General features: G+C 34.8%; 2 protein-coding genes across 5 annotated transcripts in view; one reads left to right on the top strand and one right to left on the bottom strand.

Moving 5' to 3' along the window:
* Positions 1–13,875: 13,875 nt before the first annotated feature.
* Positions 13,876–15,182, top strand: LOC134542454 (E3 ubiquitin-protein ligase FANCL-like). Its single transcript, XM_063386722.1, has one exon. It carries the CDS (start codon positions 13,973–13,975, stop codon positions 15,125–15,127), a length of 1,155 nt encoding a protein of 384 aa, XP_063242792.1. The 5' UTR covers positions 13,876–13,972; the 3' UTR covers positions 15,128–15,182.
* Positions 15,183–19,237: 4,055 nt separating this feature from the next.
* LOC134542452 (dihydroorotate dehydrogenase (quinone)) overlaps positions 19,238–24,679 on the bottom strand; it is a 39,347-nt gene continuing 33,905 nt past the window's right edge. For 2 of the 4 annotated variants that reach the window (XM_063386718.1, XM_063386720.1), the window contains exons 7-8: positions 22,563–22,740; positions 19,238–19,389 (exon numbers count right to left, since the gene is read on the bottom strand). In XM_063386718.1, the coding sequence (XP_063242788.1) occupies positions 19,320–19,389; positions 22,563–22,740 (248 nt within the window). In that variant the 3' untranslated portion in view covers positions 19,238–19,319. Of the gene's footprint in view, positions 19,390–21,501; positions 22,741–24,679 lie in introns of those variants that run through there. The other 2 variants (XM_063386719.1, XM_063386717.1) reach the window with 2 other exon arrangements.

Genomic DNA, 24,679 nt, shown 5'->3' with positions numbered 1-24,679 from the left:
GCCTCCGATAAGCCTCTGACATCATCATGGAATATGACGTCACCGTTGCAATTTCCGTTACGTCCGCCATCTTGAAAATCTTGATTTATTATCCGATTTTAGTGCAAAATAATTTAAAATAAATAAAAAAATCAATTAAAATTTTTATAAAAAAATATTTTTAAAACATACATTTACGACATAGAGCTTGGTGTCCTTGGTGCAAACTTAGTGAGGGCAAAAAAATTATAAAAATGGTGACCGTTCCTTCCCTCATGGTGGCTGCTGGCAGACTGACCCCCACCACTTATGTCAAGGTGTATATATATTTTTAGCCAGTATGACATCATATATTCCATCTTGAAAAACTATAATTTTAATGCTAGAAAATCGGGAAATTTTTTAATAATTAATAAAAAAAATATTAATTAAATTTTAATAAATAATCTTTAAAAACTCTGTTGCACTTTTCGTTACGGTTTCCATCTTGGAAAACCATAATATTTATGGTAGAAATATGGAAAAAATTAAAATATTATAAAGAAATTTTATTAAGAACATTTTAATAAAATAATATTTTAAAACGCACTTACGCCTTGAGGTCCTTGGTTCGAAACTGGTAAGAGAAAAATTAAATGGTTTTTCGATAGATAGAGTATTTTTCCATGGAAGCCACCTGTCACCTGGCCTCCCACCACCAATACCAACGTATATATCTCATCAGCTGGTATGATGTCACGTCAGCAATATTGTTTTCGTCTGCTGGAGGCCACATATTGTTTTCAGCTACTGGAGTGTGCTGATGCCATGTTAGTGTAATTCTTACCCACTAGAGTACAGAAATCATGTATTATTACCGAGGCACCCACAATATTGAAATTTGGGCACCATTTTGGAATGGTGTAATTATTTAGCTAGAGATCCGGGGGAAAAATCCAAAATTTATCAAAAAATTCACTCATTAAAGTAATAATTTATTCGATCGATTCCTGTCCTTGGTTCAATCCCTGGGCGATACAAAAAAAAATTAATTTATGTAAAAAATAATAACTTCAATAAATTATGTTCTAAATCCTAAAAGAGGCTTAAAATCCTCTACTACCAGCCTCCAGTAAGCCATTAGGACCGCCAACTTGCAAATTTGTGTTTATTGACCTATAAATTCGGGGGAAAATCCAAAATTCACCGAAAAATAACTCATTAATTTACATATTGAATATATGGGTTCCTGTCCTCGGTTTGGTTCTTGACCTGTGACAAGTGTAAATAAATATTAATTAAATTTTATATTCTGGTTTCCATTACCTTTCGCAGAGTTTATTAATCATTCACTCTATGAAAAACAACTCAAGACAATACACCTGACCAACTAAATAAATACGGTGCCACTATGCCTAACATGAAAGTCTAGTTATTCGATACTTAGAATAACCTCTAAACCGTTCATGTACAAAGCCATCCATACATTTTGACCAAGCATCTTCGGACCGCGAGACCGGGTCATAAACAATATCAGACATATAGACCAGTCATTTCCGAACCTCACGACCTTCTTCATCGACAGCTAATTATATTCAATTAGACCAACGTAACATGTTTTACGCATACGAAAGGACCAAGTGACTTTGATAAATATTTTACCAAAACCAAGTGGTTTTGAACTAGTAAATATTCAGTCACTACAGATTTTACTACGCACAATCATCGAAAAGGCAGCACAATAAGAAGCACAATCAAAAAAAGGAAGCACAATCATTGAAAAGGAAGCACAATCGGAAGCACCATCAAAGAAAAGGAAGCACAACCAACATAAAGGAAGCACATTTTGGAAGCACCATCAACAAAAAGGAAACACATTTGGAATCACTATCAAAAAGGCAGCACATTTGGAAGCACAATCAACCAAAGGAAGCACATTTAACGAAAAGGACGCACATTTGGAAGCACAATAAAAAGAGGAAGCTGTGTTACGAGAGCTAAGTCCTAGTTAGAAATCAGAATACAAGAAATGAATCATTAAATTTTTACTTTAAATAGTTAATTTATTTCTCGGCATTATACAAATGCAAGTAAAACAAGCCATTATTGTATGTAGCCAGCTTCCCTCAGTTCTTTGATTATGAAGGATATTTCTTTGATGCACGAATAGTTTCCTGCACAAAGCGAGCCATGTAGAATCTTAGCCGGTCAACCAATATGTTTGGATCTTTCCATGATGTGTAATCAATCTCTTTGCTACAATCTTCCTTGCATGTTTATTATAAATACTTTTAATATCACTATCGTCCCAGTGATCATAATAAGCTTTATCAGATTTATTTATTATAACGCGATGTTCCCATCGTTTCGGTTTCAGGACACCGTCACAGTCTTCGATCTTGTCAGATTTAGGTGCTTCATCACAGTCTATGCCTTTGTCAACAGCCTCAGAGTCACTGTAACAATCACCGTAGAAGGCATCGTTTTCACCCAGATTACCGTAAGAATTCGATATCGATGATGTCGAAGTTTCTTCATCGTCTTCATGCTTCCTTTTTAGGAGTCCATCAATTTTACAAAGGAGGAAAGATCTACTTGAATTCGGCTTGAATGTATGCTGCAAAACATTCATATTAGTTAATGAGACTAATGCCAGATGCAAACTAAGAGTTTTAAATTAGATCCATTACTTAAATATAATTTTTTTAATATTTCATCAGCGAGAGTTAAGTTATCTCATGCAAAAGAAATTGTTGCAAGTAGGTAGTCCCGATTCTTGTCAACAGATGACGCCACAAGTTGCTTGCAGGTAAATATAATTTAGTTCTTTTATGTGGGATGCTCACTAACGATCGTAAAAGAAAGAAGGCTTCGCTAGACAACAAGGAGAAGGAAGTTCGTCTTGCTTGTTAGTGCTTCTCAGTTGTTTGGATGTATATTAAACTGAGGAATGGATGTTTCATTTTTATTACAAATTACATGATAAGAAATTGGTTGTCTGTAAAATCGGTTTACGGACGATAGTTTAACGTGACAACACCATAACAAAAAATTGATGAAATGATTGCATACTTTTATGAATAAAATTGAATCATTTTTATTGAATTATCACTATTTTGTATAGGTAGATACAAATAAGGAGTGAAATAAAATCTACAATTCAATTGATAAATTTACTTTTATTTGCACTCATTAATTAAAATATGTGTATTACTTTAACGAACAGATTATTTTAACTATAACTTTTTTACATGTTTGCTATTTAACTTCTTCCAATCTGTGTTATTCTGTTAAGAATAGGACGATGATAGGAAAAGTAGGAAATGAATGGGAGTGTTTCAAGTCTAATGTGACTCGAAAAAGTCAAATCGATGGTTGTTCCAATCGAGTGGAAGAGAGATAGATGCGGCGTAAGCGTACAATGAGCATAACGGGACACATCGTAACGGGACAATGTGCGTTACGGGACACTTTTTCGTGCGTGCAGCCGGCGTTCATCAATTTATTAGATGTCACGTCAAAAACAAATGTTGTGAGACACACAACACAAGGGTACGATGCTTCAAGGATACATGGCTCCAACTGGCTACATTAGCTCCAGTCAGCGACGAGAGTTATCTCATACAAAAGAACTTGTTACAAGTAGTCTTGATTATTAGCATAAGATGTCGTCACTTGTGTTGTGTCATAATTTATTTATTTTATGTGGGATGCGGGATGTTCACTATCGATCGCAAAAGAATGATGGCTTCGCTAGACACCAAGGACAAGGAAGTTCGTCCTTCGTGATAGTGTTTCACATCCGTCTTATCACATATTATCGGACTGAGTAATGATTTTTTTTTCATTCCACCTGTTAAAAATATTACAAGTGCTGATTTAGTAGCAGAAATTCACAATTTAATTGCAACTCTGGATAAAATGGCATGTCTCATTAGGTAACAATTATTCATACAGAGATCGGTTTTTCAGAAATAACCAGAAGCACTTGGAGAAAACACGGGAATAATCAGGAGCACACGGAGAAAGTCATAATATTGACAAGAATAATCGGGAGCACGCGGAAAAAACCATCATAATATTAACAAGAATAATCGGGAAAACACGGACCAAACCATTAATGTTTTACATAATAACAGCAAATCACAGAAAAAATTTATAATAAAAATTAAAAAATTAAAAAAATACAAAAAATTCTGGCTTGTGCTAGAACTTTATCATTGTTCTGCAAATGAGAAGTTCACAAGCAGGCAGTCAGTCTGCCAGCAGCCACCATGAGGGAAGGAACGGTCACCACTTTTATAATTCTTTGCCCTCACTAAGTTTGCACCAATGACACCAAGCTCCATGTCGTAAATGTATGTTTTAAAAATATATTTTATTAAAAATTTTTTAATTGAATTTTTTTATTTATTTTAAATTATTTTTCACTAAAATCGGATAATAAATAAAGATTTTCAAGATGGCGGACGTAACGCAAATTGCCACGGTGACGTCATATTCCATGATGACGTCAGAGGCTTATTGGAGGCTGTAGACATGGATGCTTAAGCCTCTATATAAACATTTCTTGCTGCTGGTATTTTTAAGGACTAAAAATAGTAAATTTTCCCTCGAAACGGGAAGAGAAATTCATTTTTTTTCCTTCAAATTTTTGTAATTTTTGGCGGGATTTTGTTCCAAAAAAAAATTGAAATTTTTGGGTATTTTGGGCAAATTTTGCAGGTAAAAGGTTAAGGTCAAGTTCAATGTCATCCAAGATGGCCGCCATGACGTCACAATCCAAGATGGCGGTCGGCTCATCGGCTTCACAGCCTTAAAACCTGTCCCCGGAGGAACCAAAACATACTACTGGGCAATGTTTCTAGAATGTATATGAGTTATACATAGGCGTGCTTACAAGGGGGGGGGGGTAGGTGGGCCATGCCCCCCCCCCCCCCTAATGTAATCACTCAGATCGGCATTTTCTCTAATGCGTTCGTTAATATTCGTATATTCCTGGCCCTGTGACACTCAAACTGTGTTTCAGTGTTGCAGCGTACTAATTAACAATATTTTTAAACATTTTATCGTTCTGGAAATACAGCCGCCTTAGTTTATTTAAAACATGAGGTCCCTACACGCGGGAATGTTTATTGCTCTCCTGCATCTGTGACACAAATGGGGGAAGTTATCAACATGTATAAATAGCGTCCAATATCGCTGTCATAAATACGTGCAGACTGCAGCCTATGAAAAGTTAGAATGCGATTGTAGCCAGTAAACACAAGATAATCTTTCTTCTCTCTTTTTTTAAATCTTTTTTCTTCCTGGATTTGAAAACTATTTGCGGGATTTCTACCCGATATCCGTGAGAAAACTCATCCAACCTGTCACGATTGTTGTTTCGTTTAAAACAGTGCCTTCTCCGACTTCGCCATATCAGGTCAAACACAGTAGAAAAAACTTGTGTGGTGTGCCTTTAAAATGTTAATATGAATGAGTGCTTCATTTGCAGTGGTCCGTTATTTTAGCGATGGATAGGTATGTATGTTTGAATTTTTTAGTTTAGATTAAACAAATATGTATTTCTTAGTTTTCAACTAGTACTTAACAAAAATATGCACCCGAGAAAATCAATTATAAAAAAGTGCAATTAGTTTCATTGTTGTGTCGTGTGAGGATCATTTTAAAAAGTACGAAATAATGATAGAAAAGAATGTAATTTTCTACCAACCAGGTACATATAAATTTTTTTGGAAGTGCTAAGAGAATAAGCCTTCCACCAAGATGCTCCGAGTTCGATTTCCGGCGGAATCACTCCCAGCTTTTCGCACGTGATAGTAATCGCGCTAGGGTGATGCCACAAGTAGGCGTGTTTTCTCGGGGTTCTCCTATCCCTCTCAAAAATTATTTATTTTAGTAGCAAAAACTTAATAGTTGTCAAAACTTAAAACTAAGATGAATCAGACTTCGTTAAAAATGGAAACAGTTTGATTTTTGTGCGTCGTTTTGTTATTACATAGTACATAACAATAGGACTTAAATTCCACCCCTCCCCCCCTAATTATTTTGTAATCACGTAAGGGACATTCCTAATAATATAGTTCTGTAAATCAGTGTTCGCCTGTAGCCTATACCTGTTTATCTGTAACCGGCCCCCATAGTGTAATCGTTTAGGCGCTGGTCTGCGGTGTAAGGGGTCCGGGCTTCAAATCCTAGCTTGGACATAGTGTTCTTCACTTAATATCACACTTATCGGCTCTTAAGATGTTGCTATTAAAGGGCCGTAAAACACTCTCAACTAATACACAATACACAGTTAATTTAAAGGAGAAATGTACATCCTGGAATCTGTAATTCTTTATTTTGGCTTTCGTTACGTCTAATAAAACCCCACAGTCACATAATTATCTGATTTTCGATTTCCAATATATTAGGCTAAGGGAAGGCTAGCCACAACTTTTCCTTATGGCTGGGTGTAAACTTGAGGCGCGGTATGTATTATAACATCATACAAACGTTCGATATGACTGTACATAAATTTGATATTTTAATGCAGTCTGTAGTTACGTGCTGACTGTGTGTCCAATGACTGTGTATGCGCTATTTTTGTGCTAATTCAATTGTATGTCTGCGCCAGCCTGATCTACAAAGCAGATTAAAAATGATTATATGTGCACATTTTCATGGTCATGAGAGGCCATGGCCATTGAAAATCATATATATTCAATGCCATGGCTACTAGCTGTGTCCGAATTCTATGCGATGAGCCCTTGTTCAAATAACGGAAATTAATTATTAAGCCACTTTGCATGTAACATTAATGCATAACTTGTACGGTAGTATTTTACTTAAGGGCGCCGTCTGCCTCCCGCGCAAACGGTGTTGCAGAGTGTTTGTCGTACTGTTAGTTAAAAAATTTAATTCACGTGCGTCCACCTCGTACGAAAATAAATCATACATCAGGCTATGTCGGACTATGGTGCTTTCAAGCTCCCGCGTTTTTTTGCAAACATTCTTCCAAAGGCCTTCAAAATGGCCAAAAATGGCTTTTTTCAGACTACTATATCTTGAAATGTTATATATAAAAACCAGTGAAACCACCAGAGCGACATGCGCACCACTTAAAGTCCCATGGCAAAAGCGTGGGACGAAAACGCTGCACGCAAGTTTGGTGCCTTGTGAGTAGAGGCGGCGCCGGGGCACTTGAAGCGTGTGTGTTGACCCTTATCGCTCCCCGACTTATGTGGCTCAAACGAGCATAATCCTCCAGCCAGACGGCGCCCTTAACATTAAAATATAGATTAGAACATATATTGAGAATAAACATTTAGTATTTACTAACACAACATAGTAAAATTCATTTGATCTCTTGAACGAATCTCCTTAATGAGCGTAAACAGAAAAAAAATTAACTGTCAGTGTTTGTAATCAATTGAATGCCCTACATACTCTCCATTTAATCTTAAACTCCCAACTTTCAGTAGTATTAATTTAAAGATATCAGAAATTTATTCTTGAGTTGAGTGTCGTCTGTGTCATCTAGAATTTTGATTTAATTTTTTTTTATGATTATGTATGTATTTCAAAGCAAAAAAAATATTTTAAGAGGTTTGTTAAAGTTCTGTTGTCTGAATTTCTGTGTTTGCATTCACTAAAAAGAAGTTCATTTCAAGGTATATCTGGACCAAGTTATTGGAAAATTCGAGGGGGGAAAATGTGTAAGTACCCTTTAAACATTGTCTATAGGAAAAAAACATATTTTCAAGACTGTTAAAATTATACGGATATAAATATTAACTAGTACACATATCTCGTTGTTACTGCACAAAATATAAACAAGTCAATGAGTGAATGTATTTAGGCTATTTAACATTCTAAATTCAGCTTCTGATTTAAAATTTTAGCAGGCCCCCCCCCCCCCCCTAATGGAATGTCTGGGCACGCCTATGGACTCGTAATCATACTGAAAGACTACTACATAAATTGCATTTGAAAAATAATTTCTGTGGATCGTTGCAAGAAAATGTCATTTTGAACTTAACTGCACGTTTTTAGTGTGACGCACAAGGTTTGTGGCGATAAACTTTTGATATGTTAATCAGAAATGTTGATCTGCCACTGTACAAAATTTCAGATTTGGGATAATCTCGAGACCACAAATTTTGCTGAGGCATGTCAACGAAATTCGCTAGACAGGTGAGTGTCTAACCCCACATACATTTGTCTTCCCACTTACTTTTTTTTCAGTGCAGTTTTTTTCATGTGTAATGTTCTTAAACATGTTTTGCCAGCTTTACTAACACTATCTTAGCTACGCCCATGCTTACAGAGGGTGGTTGTGATTATTCTGCAACCATCTAATATGTGTCTTAAGTATCGAATTGTCCAATTCAATCGAAAAAGCAGCAGTGTTTTGAAAACGTGTTAATACAAATAATATGAGTTATACACCACCATCTGTAATAGTAAATGTTATTTTGATGATAATGTTGCCTCGAGCTCGGTAAGTTGAACACACCGACCATCTCGAAACTATTTTTCTTGCTGAGAGTTGCAAACAAGCATTTATCAGTCTTATTTTTAATAGACTAGCTTTTGAGCATTTAATATAAATAAGTAAATGTTAAATTAATGTTAACACTCAATCGTTGCGCGAATAAAATTATTAATCTCATAACTGAGACTGTATTTATAAGTATAAAACTACTATAGCATCATGTTCCTGCTATGAATACATTCTTTGGGTCATTCCATGTTACCAAGTACTTTTTAACACTTCAAAAAACTACAAAACACTAATTTTAACAACGTAATAAATTCTGTTCTGAAAAGTAAAACATATTATACAGTCTTTGTTCTAAAAAAAAAAAATTATCACTGTGACAGCCTCTAACAATAAGACAGTTCGTATTGTATTAATAAAATACAAATTTTTTATACTTACATAATATTAAAGACTGTAATTGTTGACATGAATACTAAAAATATATTGTACATTGTGGTACGAAACAGCACAGTTTTTATTACCAAATTTGGGACTACTTAACATTTCAAACAAGCAATATTGCGATCTCGTGGCCTACAGCTGTAATTAAGTTTTATTGAAAGAATTTTTAAAGATGAACAGTTTCGGCTGAACAAGATGCTACCAAAGCCAAAACAATTCTACTTAAAATGCATTATACCTAAATAATAGATAGCCGCATAAAAAATGTAATGAAGAGACCCAAAATATATTTTAGAACATAAAAAATTGCATGTAAAATAACATTAAAAAGAATTAGGTTTTTATGTAAATACGTGAGCGTAAGGCCTTGCTACCAAAAGTTTATGCTATATTAGGCCTAGTACTTAAAGAAAAGAAAATAATTATTTACAGGCAAGTTTTTATAAATTATTATAGAAAAGAACGGTTTTGTTACAAGTGCTATGAGCTACGGCAAAAATTGTTTGTATTTTTTTCATTTGCCGCCATGAACATTCCAGTTAAATATTTTGGCAAATAGTACATTTTAATTAATGTAATTTATGTTTGCTCGTACATTTACATCTGCTTTAATAAATTACGTTATTTACAGAAAGGGTTTTCATTAACGAAAATTTTCGAAACTAGGTTTTATTTATTTTTTATTAAATAGCTTATAAATTTACTTCCTGTTATAACATGTACGAGATGATTATTACAGGAAAGGTTTGACAAAGTGAGTATGATCTGTCTCGGTATAACTATGACGACACTTGCTTTGCATGCAGTAAACATGTAAATTAATTAAATTTTTGTGCTAATTTTACAGAAAACATTTTTGTGTCTTAGCAAAACTTAATCGACATTTATTTTATTTTGGGAACATGACTGTTTAGGCACTTATTTAAATTTCTTTCAAATATGTGCGAAGTTGTAAGGAAAGGTTACCGTTTGCTTACGAGAATATACAGATTAAGTTGAATAGTATTCCTAAGTGTTTATACTTTGTATGCGCATACACAGTAAAAATAATCGTGTGCTTTTACAAAAATGCATGTTAAAAGTAGTTCTTAAAAATTATTAAACATTTTATATTTTAGAACACACTTTGGTAGAATATATAAAATTCATGTTGTAAGTATACAAAATTAATATGATGCTAGAAAAAACTTTAGCTATCTCTAAATATGAAAATCCCATAAATGAGTTGAAATTGACGTCTAGTTTCCAAAAAAAGTATAACGTATATAGCTAGCTGTATACATTGCAGTTTACCAAATGTATATATATATACATATATATATATAAAAAATATATATATGCAATGTAACAAACTGTTTTTTGTGTTATTTAAAAAAAATGGAAGATACATAATTTTTTTGAAAAATATATCTATATGGCAATTTTCTGAAGCAAAATTCATAATATACACTGTTACAAGCAAACTTATGATTCTCTATCATTCTTTTGTCTAAATCATCTTTGCAGTTAATCAGTTTTCTGCGCCGGTATGTTAAAGTTAATCTTGGACTACGTTAAAAATTGTATCTCTTTCTTCTTCATCGCTCTTCAGATAAATAAATCTTTTCTCAAATGAAGAACACCCAAGGAAGTTAAGAATGCACACTAACATACTTATTATTATTTTTAAAGTAAATTTCTTTACATTTGTTTATCTTTGCTGTAACATAAAAACCGGGGTGACATATTTTTATTGTTTATTTACCTGCCCTGCGCGGTGCTGTGATTCTCATGAATTTTGCAGTGGAATAGTCAATGCGAGGCTAAGGACTACTTGTCAAGTTGTCATGTGCCCTCAGTTCCTGGAAATTTTGCTGGTAGTACTCGTTTTAAAGAGGGTGTGTAACGGTCCTGTGAAGAAGAAGAAAGAGGGGGGGGGGGGGGGGGGGAAAGGAAAGGCATTTGGAAAGTACAATCGCGCCTAGAACATTGTAGCCGCACATATACCAGACTCACTGGCAGGTAATTTGACCCAAACGTTTCACACGATTGCAATAAAGAAATAAATGAAATATTAAAGTGAAATATGTTGCAAATAAAATATCACAACTGTAACAAGCACGGCGACAAAATCTGCAAACTATCTCAGGTTTACTCTAAAGTTTAATACATTTTTAGCCTCGGCATATCTATTCACAATAGAACATTGTATCTGTTACACACAAAAGCTGTGGTTGGCAGATAAAAAAAAAACAACATATATTTGGTCTCGTGTGATTCTAAATAATTCTATTTTCTACTCAGATGTATTTTCAATTAAGTAAAACAAATTTATTTTGGTTTGTTAAAAAGATTTTTTTTTGGAAATACACAGATCGTTTGAGCACGTGGTGACTCGCTAAGGTTGGTTCAAGATCGTTAAAGTGGTACCGTACCTATTTTTGTTCAATAAATTCAAAACAAATTTAATAAAATGTTGAATTCATAGCATTTATCGCGCGGCCTAACACCAGTTTAAAATGCACGGAGTTGTTGCACAAGCATATACAGAAAATCTGTCGACCCATTTTGAAAAAGTGGACACTACATTTTGTAGAGAAAGCTTGTCACAATCGACTGATGTAGCTGGTATATGTGCACATTACTTAGTTTGGCAGCTGCGAATTTTTTAAAATATCATAATATTTGAGTTGCAAGGGTGATTATTAATGTAGTGTTTTTATAGACCTATGCTCTCAAAAATTAAATAAATATAAGTTTTGATAAGGACAGACATTGTGTGAACTAAGTTTATGCTTTTATTGGTCTAAATGAAACCAACAAAATTTTATAAAATTTTGAATTCGTAGCATTTTTCGCGCGGCCCAACTCCAGTTTTTCATGCACGGAGTTGTTGCGAAAAGCATATACAGAAAATCTGTCGACCCATTTTGAAAAAGTGGACAAAACACTTTGTAGAGAAAGCTTGTAGCAATTGACTGATGTAGCTGGTATATGTGCACATTACTTAGTTTGTCAGCTGCGAAGTTTTTAAAATATAATAATTTTTGAGTTGCAAGGGTGATTATTAATGTAGTACTTTTATAGACCTATGCTCTAAAAAAGTAAATACATATAAGTTTTGATAAGGACAGTCATTGTGTGAACTAAGTTTATGCTTTTATTGGTCTAAATGAAACCAACAAAATTTTATAAAATGTTGAATTCGTAGCATTTTACGCGCGGCCCAATCCAGATTTTCTTGCACGCAGTTGTTGCTAAAAGCATATACAGAAAATCTGACGACCCATTTTGAAAAAGTGGACGGTACATTTTGTACAGAAAGCTTGTAGCAATCGACTTATGTAGCTGGTATATGTGCACATTACTTAGTTTGGCAGCTGCGAATTTTTTAAAATATTATAATTTTTTAGGTACAAGGGTGATTATTAATGTAGTGTTTTTATAGACCTATGCTCTGAAAAATTAAATAAATATAAGTTTTGATAAGGACAGACATTGTGTGATGTGTGTTTATTCTTTCATTGGTCATAATGAACCCAATAAAAATTTTCAAAGTAGGAATTCATAGCATTTTCCGCGCGTCCTAAATCTAGTTTTTCTTGTACGGAGTTGTTCCTAAAAGCATATACAAAAAATCTGTCGACCCATTTTGAAAAAGTGGATACTACATTTTGTAGTGAAAGCTTGCAGAAATCGACTGATGTAGCTTGTATATGTGCACATTACTTAGTTTGTCAGCTGCGAATTTTTTAAAATATAATAAATTTTGAGTTGCAAGGGTGATTATTAATGTAGTATTTTTATAGACCTATGCTCTAAAAAAGTAAATAAATATAAGTTTTGATAAGGACAGTCATTGTGTGAACTAAGTTTATGCTTTTATTGGTCTAAATGAAACCAACAAAATTTTATAAAATGTTGAATTCGTAGCATTTTACGAGCGGCCCAACTCCAGATTTTCTTGCACGCAGTTGTTGCTAAAAGCATATACAGAAAATCTGACGACCCATTTTGAAAAAAAAAGACGGTACATTTTGTACAGAAAGCTTGTAGCAATCGACTTATGTAGCTGGTATAGGTGCACATTACTTAGTTTGGGAGCAGCGAATTTTTTAAAATATAATAATTTTTGAGTTGCAAGGGTGATTATTTATGTCGTATTTTTAAAGACCTATGCTCTAAAAAAGTATATAAATATAAGTTTTGATAAGGACAGACATTGCGTTAACTATGTTTATGCTTTCATTGGTCTAAATGAAACCAAAAATTTTTTATAAAATGTTAAATTCGTAGCATTTTTCGCGCGGCCCAACTCCAGTTTTTCTTGCACGCAGTTGTTGCTATTAGCATATAAGAAAATCTGTCGACCCATTTTGAAAAAGTGGACAGTACATTTTTTAGAGAAAGCTTGTAGCAATCGACTGATGTAGCTGGTATATGTGCACATTACTTAGTTTGTCAGCTGCGAATTTTTTAAAATATAAAAAAAAATTGGGGGCAAGGGTATTTTTTAATGTATATTTTTAAAGATCTATGCTCTTAAAAAGTATATAAATATAAGTTTGATAAGGACAGACATTGTGTGAAGTGTGTGTTAATTCTCTCATTGGTTGGAATGAAAGCAATAAAATTTAATAAATAGTTGAATTTCATAGCATTTTTCGCGCGGTCTACTTCCAGTTTTTCATGCACTGAGTTGATAAAAGCATATACAGTAAATCTGTCCACCCATTTAGAAAAAGTATAAAGTAGAATGTATTTCAGAATTTTTTATTAATTAATGTATATTTATAAATATCGTAGTGATAAGACTTTATTTTTATTGTTAATAAAGATCTCTGCTTTTAAAATGTTTAGGGCGGATGTTTTTGTCTAGTGGTTTTGTCTTGGAAACCATCATGGCAGAATACTGTATGTATTTTGTTGCTGTTTCGCATATACATATGGAATTTGACCGAGGTGAATGAGCAATGTTAATTTTTGGTTAGTTTTTTTTTCAATAATTGTTTTTTATATTTTTAGTAAATAACGCGAAGAAAAAAAATCGAAAACAGACTTTATTTGCACGTCAGTCTAGTTTTATGAACAAAACAGGGGTTAATGGATGAACAGTTGATTATTTTAAAAAACTTCCCATTTCTTGTTCCTCAGAATGGCCAGTTTACGGTGTACGAAGGTTACATTTCCGCTGGAAATGAGGAATTTATGGTGTCTTTAAGTGTTCCGAAGTATCCATCACTGGAGAACTTGAGTATTAACCTTCCGTGGAAAGTAGAAGTTTGTTTGAACAATAATAAACGAGACGTAGATAAGTGGAAAGGAAACTGCACAACTTTACTTACATTTTTAGAATGCTTGAAATCAGAAGTTGAGGAAAGCATGAAATCAAATTTTGCCAAACAGTTATTCAGGTCAGGTGATCGAATGCCAGTAGAGTTTTATGAAAAACTGATAAACTCTCTCAGTTGCATCAATGAAAAGAATATTCGCAGTATCTCCACCAATATGGATAAAATAGAGCTGACTACTCGTGACGTCACCCGCAATTGCCACGAACATGTTTTAGTGATTCAGTACAACATCGCTGAACCCAATTCTCCCCCTTGTGTCCATGCAGAGCTCCCTGCGAGTGAAATGAGGAAACTCGAAACTGGTAAAGATAAAGATGTGATTACCATTTTTGACACTTTTAAAGACACAGTGCGTGCATTGAGTGATTTCTGGGATGTTATGGATGAAATTGATAAAAAATGTTGGGTTATACTTCCGGAGGAGCCCAAATTATCCGATACTTTTAGGAGAATTGCTTTGGGGCAGCATGTGAGTTTGGAGGTGTCCTTGGACCCTTCTTGTGTACAGAAAGTGCCAGATCTCAACTTCTTTGGTCCAGAACAAGTGGTTGAACAATTGGTGGACACAATGCAGAGGAACATTCCTCTCTGGCCCGAGGGACAGTCGTTCGTGGACAGCCTACAGTTTCTACTGGGCGGAGATGTGTTCCCTTCCAACCCCGAGAAGGAGGCCCAGAGTGGCGATGGTGCAATGGACATGGAGTGCATGATATGCTGTAGTGTGCTGCTGGGCGTGGAAACTCCTACAGAGGTGTGTGGGAACAATTGTGGGGCAGTGTACCACACAGCGTGCATCTCCCAGTGGCTGATGGCCATTGCATCCTGCAATGACTCTGCCATGAGTGTCAAAGGGAAATGCCCTAGCTGCAATGTTGGCATTGTGAAAATCAGTAATGTAAAATAACTGTTGTCTACTTTCATTTGAATACTTACTGAGGAAAAAAAATTACTGATTTCAAGTTCATTCTGACAGTTATTATTATATGTTTTTTAATTTCTGCGAATATATTCTAAGCCTATGGTCCAGATTTAAAAAAATGTATTTGTTAGTCACCATGTCAGAAACAATTGTGTGAAAGCAGTATGCTTTTTTTTATAAATAAATACATAATACAGGAAGGTGTTCAAAATAAATAAATTGGGGGATTAAAAATTTGAACAAGATGCTGAAATCTCTGTTTTCAAAGCTTTAATTGGCTACCGAACGAAATACTTGGATTGTAACAATAATCCTAAAACACACTTTGTAATGTTATGTAACATTTATAGAAATCAATATCATTATTAAATATTTTTTCTTATGATTAGTTATACTAAAGTAAATTTAGAAACCTAATCTAGGCTACTGATTTACTTACCAAAAAAACTTTTGTCTACCTAGTGTCTACTAGGAAAATCTTGAGAGATTTCATCTTAACCTAGGTGGTTAGTTATGAGACCCATCAACCTAGTATACACAGAGGGATCACCAATTCTTAGCTGCTGTTATGATTTATATAATATACAGATGTATTAAAATTATTAGTCTCAAGAACGTGCTTAATATTTTTTTATAAGTGCCACATTCAGAGATCAATGTTTTTTTGATAGTTGGCAACTGTTGCCAGTGGCGTAGCCAGGATTTGTGTATGGGGGGTGTTAAGAAGCATGGCTACCCCGTATTGTAGCGGGGAGTTGGAGTGTTCTCCCCCGGGAAAATTTGGATTTTAAGGTGTAAAATAGTGCTATTTTAGCAGTTTTCGGTACTTAAATTTAAATATTGTAATGGTAAAATTTTATTAATTTTAATATGAAATTTGTTTGAGTGATGGATAAGAAATTAATTAAAGATTTGGTGCTAAGGGGGGAGGGGGGTTTGAACCCCTGAACCCCCCCCCCCCCCCCGGCTACGCCCCTGACTGTTGCCAACTGTTCTCTCCTATTTTCATACCATGAAACTCAGCAATATTAAAAATATATTATTTAATCAAAAATTTTGAACACATCTGTAACTGCAAAATATACAATTCATTCATGATTTCAAAATAATCTTGAGAGTAGTACAAAAAAATCTTCAATCCACAAAAGCAGGGTATTGGATCTTACAATAGCTCCATGATTAAAAAAAAAAAATTACCATTTCAAAGAAACAAGATGTATATATTTTTTGAAGGACTTGCAAAATAAATTGTAGAGGATGCACTTCTGCTAATGGCAAATAAATATCCTGTACATCTAATATCAACAAAAAGGTGGCTTGACCAAAAGATTATAACATCGCAGAATTCCTGCCCTATACTACCAACAACACTTTAAGAATGTTTCATTATTGTTTTGTACTAATGTTTCTTTTGTTATGCATATGCATTTCAAAGTATTTTGTTTGTGCTTTAATAGTGATTATTAATTTGGCTTAGGTTTTATATCAAACTGAATGTAGTGTGTTTTATTATGTTTCATAGTAATTTACTTAATCTCTCTAAATTAACATGTGTATTAATTATGTTTTGTCAAATTTTAAAGCATAGTCTGGGTAGTAGGACTGTTAGCATTCTAGAAGGGTTCAAAAGAAAGGAAGACATGGGTGTGACACACTATCGCCAGCAAGTTATTGTTCACACCTAAAGTTAGTGCGTTGTTGGAAAAACCCAGCTCGTGGGCACATGACTGCGCAGCAATAGACTGGAACTTTCACTGGGGGGCTGTCTCACCAGCCAATCAGAGCGAGCCTCGAGGTGGTGAGATGTGTCTTCCCAGACTTGTAGAGAAAAACATTTTTCAGTATTTTTCCCTGTATGGTCAGGTACTGGATTGTGTGTTGTGATTGGTCGGTTGGCCCACGGGGTTGCCTACCTTTGTTTCTAGCTTTGTAAAAGTAAGGTAACTGCACGATGCAAGTTAGTTATCGCTCGATCGTCGCTACGTGCGGCCATGTCGTGGGCAATTTGCCAGAAGAAATTAAATAAGTCTACGATTAGCTCTCTTCACGCCTGCTGTTCGAGGACAGGCCGAAAAGTAACTTTTTTGTCATATTGTTTTTGACTTTTAACTTGAAATTTGACTACAGCCGTCGGCATCGGCCCTGGGTGACCGACGTCCCCAACCCGAGAAAAGTTTCCTCGGGAGGATGTACCTGGATAAGTGAACTTATCCCAGGAACTTAATATTTTTTTATTGAGTGACAGGAAGCTTTGAAGACTAACTGGAATTGTGTTGGTATGTATTGTAAATGGTTTTTTTATTTATCAGAAAACAATTTGACCAGTATAAAAACTTTTACAGTTAACGAACTTAGATCAAAGGATTGAACTGTGGTTGGTATTATGCACAAGTTTATGTAATTTTTTTTTGGTTGAGAAAGTAATGAACAAAAGTTGTAATTTTTTTATTTTAAATAAAATCTCTACCAAATCACTTGGTAACTTAAAAACAATCTTTAAGTAACTGCCTGCAACAGTGTAAGTTTTAAAATGTCTATATTTTTTCTGGGTTGTATTGACAGGTGAACTTGGAATGTAACAACAGTATAGAAAAATCCTATATATAAATAAATAAATACTTGTAACTACACATGCACGCTAGCAGAGTAAAGTAAAAAGTAGCTGTATTGGGGTGATGTGAACAAACTACACAAATGTTTTAAGTCAAAAGTATGTACGTAAATCTAAACTATTTTTTATTACTTACTAATAAAAGAGAGAGTTTGTCTGTAGCGTGAAGATGAAAAGGCCTAGCGCTGTCAAATTTGGTACTGGTATTCCATTTGCATCACAAAGAGTTTTCTTCTTCTTCGACATCCATCATAATTCTCTTTGATTAAGTTTCTTTAGCAGTTTTCGAGCACATTTACTGATAATTCATTTTGTTGGTTAAATAAATGTGAATTTGAAGTGCCTTTAAAAAACTGTTTGATGCAAGATGGCATCTTTGGTTTGTATTTTTCTCATCTTAGATTTTTTGTTTTGTAAGTTGATTTTCTAAATTCAATTCGTTTTCTTCGTTCAAGGCACAGTAGTGTCGAACACATGAGAAGAGGCTTGAACATAATTAGCACTGAGAGCATTTTCTGCCTGTAGATTGCTGTAGCGAAGCACAGGTGCATCAGCTAGTTTTTTTCATAAAACCATCCATGCCACATTGCAGGCAAGACCACCTTGGCCGTAACATTAGGGAAATGTTTGTGCGTAAGGTTGTATGAGCTTCCTGCTGAATACAGAAATGCTTTACATTGGTGCTAGTTAATGCCAGTCAAGTACTCAAAACCATAGATGGGCCGTAATAATTTATCTCCTAAATTAATCATTCCTGCATGTATTGTCTAAAAATGTCATTATTTTCATGAATAAAGTAATTAATCTATGACGTAACATAATTCACTTATAGACATATTCTAGCTATATATAGTAGGTAGTAACATGAGTAAAGTTAATTATCACCTTTACAATAATCTGATAAAAATTTGTTTTAATTTACTGTTAGTTGTTAACTCTTCTTTACAAAGTTACCATACATATTAACACATGTACATCAGCGTTTCTTGACCCTTTGAATACCGTTACTAAAGAAGTCTGCATATTGTGCCTTATGCCACTCTTCCACTTCACAATGTCCTCTTTGTCAAATCTGCGACTCCTACACTGACTTTTAATTCCTGGGAACAAGAAAAGGTCACTTGGTGTGAGACTGAGTAACTGAGGTAGATGCTGCAATGCCAGCTAGGAGAGCATCTGGCACTTGTCCAGAACATTGATCCAGTATGTGCCAGGGATGGTTTGTCCCATTGCAAGGTAATCTGTCAGAATGACCCCACTGCAGTCCCAAAAAAAACTGACAGCATAAACTTCCCTGCAGACTTTTGAACCTTTTCCTTTTTTTTTTGGGGGGGGGGGGGGGAGGAATCAGCATGCTTCCACTCCATGCTCATGATTTTCGTCTCTGGATCATTCTGATAGATTCAAGATTCATCCATGGTTACCATACCATATATGGGACAGAAATTTTTAAATAGTAACAATCACAGGATTAAAAAAAAACATAATTAACAGTGAGTTTTATTTGTGCATAGAAAATCATATACAGTAAACAGTAAAACTTAACAAATCATGGTAGAAGGGTGACTACTTCACATTAGGTGTGAGCGTATGTTGTCTGCCAACAGCCTCGGACACGTGGCTCAGACCATCTGCCCTGAAACACAAGCATGACAAGATGATCCCGTCTAGCGTGTAACCAAACAAGGTGTGTATATTCTCACGTTTTATTAATGGAAATGGAGGAGGATGTAAAAAGATCCAGAAAAAAAAGGGCATACAACCATGCAACAGGGCAGGCTGCTGCAGTTTGTAGGCACGGCGTAGTTTTTTAACTAAGCTGTTTGGAACTCTAGAGAAAAACATAATTTCTGAATTCACAAGTTTCTCCAGCATTGCACCGAAACCAAAAATACTCATCTTCATTAAAGGACTCAGGATTTTTCCCGGTCAGATTGCCACCCTATTTTGTTTCTTTTCTCTCATTCTTTTTCATCCTCTCTCGTCTCTCTCTGTCCTCTACTTCGTTCTGTTTTTGACGTGACGTCTAATAAATCGATGAACACCGGCTGCACGCACGAAAAAGTGTCCCACTACGGATGTTCCTGTTTGCTCATTGTACACATGCGTGGCATCTCTCTTCATGCTCATTGTACGCATGCGTGGCATCTCTCTTCCACTCGATTGGAACGACCATCGATTTGACTTTTCAATCATATTTTCGTCGTTTGAATTATTAATATTATGTAATTTAACGATCGTCCACTGATTTTCAGCACAATCGGTACGGTTATTTAAAAGTAATGTTGAATATTCAAATAGGTACGTTTTGAACCAACAATGGTGTTTTACAGTTACACATAATAATTCAAATTACAACCGGGATCTTTTGCACAATGTTTTAAAAAATATTGTAACACCTTATAAATAAGTTTGGTGTATTTGGGATGCGTATTTGTTATAAAATCGAGTTATTAAAACGAAACAATATTATTCCCCTACCGTGAACAAAATTTTTATAAAGCTATATACTGTATAACATCTGAAACTATCAATTATTAAGTATGGCCTCGTGGCTGAGCGGTCAGCGGCGCTATTTTCTAATCGTAAGGTTGTCGGTTTGATTCCCGGCAGGTGCAAAATTTTTTTTTTTGAACTTGTAAAAATAAATACGGTGCACGTAACATTTCAAAAGTAATAAATATATTTGAATAATGAATGCAAATAAAAGTAAATTTATTAATTAAATTGTACATTTCATTTCAGTCCTTTGTATCCATACAAAATAGTGATAATTCAATAAAAATGATTCAATTTTATTCATAAAAGTATGCAGAGGTAGATTTTATCATACAAAAGATAGAAAAATTAAAAAAAAATTCTTCCTCAAAGAATATAATATTTTTAATGCCTAAATGGTTTGGTTGCAAAAACCTACTACGGCTCAGTCTCAGGCCGAATATGATATTTCCTTTTCTTCTGGATCAATCATTTCATCAATGTTTTGTTGTGACGTTGTCACGTTAAACTATCGTCCGTAAACCGACTTTACAGACAACAATTTTTTTTTTTTAAATTTTTTTATTAGAGTCTGTTGAATTAATATTAATAGTTATTACAAAAACAGCACCAGAAAAGATTTTTTAATATAATATAGATTAACTATTATTTGTAGTGTTAAACTGTCTATACATTACTAAACTCTAATCATTATTCTAGTACAGTAAAACCCAGATGTTACAATCCCATTTATTATGACCCCTTCTCAACTAACAGAAAGTTTTTTTTTATAAAAAAGTTGAATTTGGAAGGAAATCAGCTGAAAATTAGTTTGAAGCGTGTTGAGATGTATTTCTCTTGGGGAGCAATGTACTGCACATGACGCATTGGTTACCCCCTCCTCCTTGCTGATCCTTTCCACTATCCTAACAACGGTAATGGTTTCTTGGCGCCAGCATGTCTACACGCCGGCCGGCCGGCCGGCCGATCATTGTGCTATCGCTTGCTTTTTGACACACTACCCTCTCTATTTGCTACTGTTATAACTTAGATCTGTGCGATTTTAGATCGCTTGGTTTTGAAAACTGTTTGTAAATAATTTATTATTATTATTTTTTGCTCAGATTCGGTGCAAATTCGAATTGTTTTTGTAAAAATTTCTTGAACAATCCACACATTTAAAAAAAAAAACATATACTTCTGATCAGTGTGAAATGATTAGAAAGTTGGAAAAGTTTCAGGATTGGTAAGATTTTTTTTTTCTGTTGGGTTTTTATTTTTAACTACTTTGAGCAATGTAAATTATGAGAAAACTAATGCAGAAAATGACAGATCTAACACGGTTGGTCAGAGACATAACAAATGCATTATTGGCTTACTTAATTTTAACTAAGTTGAGAGTAAAAATCTATTAGAACTGCCAGCAAACTGATAAAAGCTTTACGTGTGTCTGTTAAACAGGGTTCGACACTAGCTAGCCGGTGATTACTTTTGTTCAAAACATGACTACGGAACTTGTAGAGATCACGTAGAAAAGTCTGGCTATAAACATATAAGGACTCTGTTAAACTGTTATCCTGAAATGCTATGACATGTTTTTTGAGTACAGATACACATACACACCTCAACAGACTGGATGCATGCCTGCCCTTTTGACTTTCATTTTAACTGCAGCCGGCAATGTTTTTTATTTTGTCAGTTCAAGCAATCATCTTTTCACATGGGTTGACCAAAAAGGGTCCCTTCACAGCCTAATAAATAAACCTAAGTCTCCCCCCCCCCCCCCCCAGCAGGAAAAACACTGACCGCCACCTGTCCTCCCCAGCATTTCCAGTCTCCATACTCACTGGTTGGCATGAGCGATAACAAAGCAATGTTACAGCGCTTAACCTTCTTGACCTCTCTGGCATGGTATATAGTTACGGCTAACGTCTAATAAATTACAATTTTAATCAAAAGGTTTTTAATTTTCCTTATGCGATATGTGTCAAATTTATGTGTTTATGCCTTGTTTGGTTACAGAAAATAGTCCAATATGCTTTCCTTGGGTAGCCGTCCTTTTCGGAAGATGTCTACCACTAAAACAGATTCTAAATTTGAGTTTGAAAACTTGTCTATTTCTAGCCAGATGACGCAACACGGAACGGTGTGTGAAAGGGATATTTTTACTAAGTTTCCAGGAAGGGAGTGTCAGTCGGACCAAAAATATTTATTATTCTATTAAAACCCTATTCCTGGGAACCGTGAAGGATCATAAAAACGGGGATTTGCTGCCAACGAGAGGTACCAACAATCAACAAAGCTGCCGGCTGCCCCTGACCACGCAGGTACCTGAGAAGCTGGTCCAGCTCACGCTTGACCCTGGTGACCCGGGGCGGGCCGTGGTACACGAAGGAAGTGTACAGCTGCACCAGGCTAGCCCCCGCGAGGATCTTGTCGTACGCATCTCGTCCAGAGAACACACCGCCCACCCCGATTATGGGCAGCCTGCCTGCAACAAGCCACCAGACTGTTCTTGTCAGCAAAACAATTACTAGAATGAAAACACAAAGTAGGCACGTAGTTAACTTTTTAAAGAGTGAGGTTAGGACTTAGGATAGGTACTTTACAAATGATAAGGAAGGTTTACTGGGTTAATTACATTGAATGGTTAGCTATATTAAAATTACATAAAATGTTGAAATAGATAGCTATTTTATAAATTTACATATCACAGTATTATCAATGTAGCTATCCCAACCTAACCAAATATTCTTACAATTACTCTATTTTTTCATGATCCTAATCTATCCGCTCATTAAAATGGTGAATACTGATAAACTATTATATCATAGCAACCTCTTAGAGGAGGATTTGAAAACATGTCATGAATAAAAAAATTTATTTTGGAATTGATAATGGCTTTTCTTCAGGATTATCTTCCTAAACTTCATAGCCTTCAAGTTTACGGCTAGATCAAATTAGGTGATGAGTGGAACATACAGGTTGCAGGTCACGAAGAAAGAAGTAATTTCTACACAATGTTCGATGTATTTATCTTTTCTTTTATTTAATTAAAATCAAAATATCGACAGAACACAAAAAATAATTGAAATGTACATTAAGAAAAGATCAAACACGGAGCCACGGCCTGCTCGGCCCGCCGCCTGAACGACCGCCCGGCTTAGTGCTCGGACAATGACTAAATTTTACAGCCTTCCTTCCCTTTGTGCGGGCAGTGTTCTGGGCTCGCTGACATAATTTTCAGCCAATCACGGCGCATAGCAACAGAAGCTAACACGAAATGCTTACTTCTGTTCCCACTACACAGCGATTTTGTCTCTTTCTAACACTCCTGTGACCGTGACTCACAGGCTTAGCGTGTGAAACAAAGCCTCAGTCGTGGAAAAACGAAGGAGAATTACGTCACCATGCCTTCCCACACAAAGAAGCCAGCAAAAAAAAATTACTAGAAAAATAAACTTAACCTGAAATTTGACAAAAAATATTTATAACCCATGATTATTACTGGATTGCATGAGGAAGGCTGTAATCTGGGTTGTTACAACATCAAAAATTTATTTTAAGGTTTACATTAAACTATGTGTGAAATATGAAATAACTTAAGTTGTTGAAAAAAATAATTACATCCGCCCATTGATAGAGGTTAGGCGTCTGCATTTTAATAGGTGGTAGTCCAAGATATGAAGATACAAGGTGTAACACTTTAGTGTTTGTGCAGAACAGCAATAGAATCAATTGTTGCTGTAGTACAAAAAACCTCTATTTGAGACATTAAAATATTCCTGTGTTACGAATCTCTAACGTACAGCAGGCCATTCCAAAATGGGATCTTTCCAATGTTTTTAAATGTAAATCTAAATAGCCAAAGAAATTTTTTTCTGGCAGCGTAATCATGTAAAATTAATCATAATTTAAGAAATCTATGCAAATATAAATATCAGATTAATGTTGGAAAGTGTTTACAAAATAATGGTATGTGAGTTTATGCTCATGAAACATGTCAAATATGTAACAAGTTATAAAAAAAGATTGTTGTGTCTCAGATCAGCCCTAGTATTAATAGTCCAGTCAAATTAGGTGTAAAGGTGGACATTTAAAATAACAAACCAGGACCACTGGGAAAATGTCGAGGACACTTTCCGCTGCGTCCATACAAAAATCCCAAAAAATCCGGTTGCGGGTTTTCCGCCATTTTGAAAAATACTGTCGCCATTTGGAATTTTCACATATATTTACTAAGAAAATCGTAGCAACTAAACAGTTTCACTTTTCGGGATGTTTTTTTTCCTACATACTTCTTATAAATTTATCTTTCCATAAATGTTACTATACACATAATTTCTTTACCTGATGTTTGCGTTTCATTGTTTAAAGTATTGCCGTTAATCGTTGTTTTTACTTTTAGCTGAAAAACTTAAGAATTTACATCAAAACGGTAGATCGCA

The sequence above is a fragment of the Bacillus rossius genome, assembly GCF_032445375.1.
Source record: "Bacillus rossius redtenbacheri isolate Brsri chromosome 4 unlocalized genomic scaffold, Brsri_v3 Brsri_v3_scf4_2, whole genome shotgun sequence".
Lineage (NCBI taxonomy): Eukaryota > Metazoa > Arthropoda > Insecta > Phasmatodea > Bacillidae > Bacillus > Bacillus rossius.
Note: the sequence above shows the minus strand (reverse complement) of the source record. Positions and strands in the feature narration are given on the sequence as shown.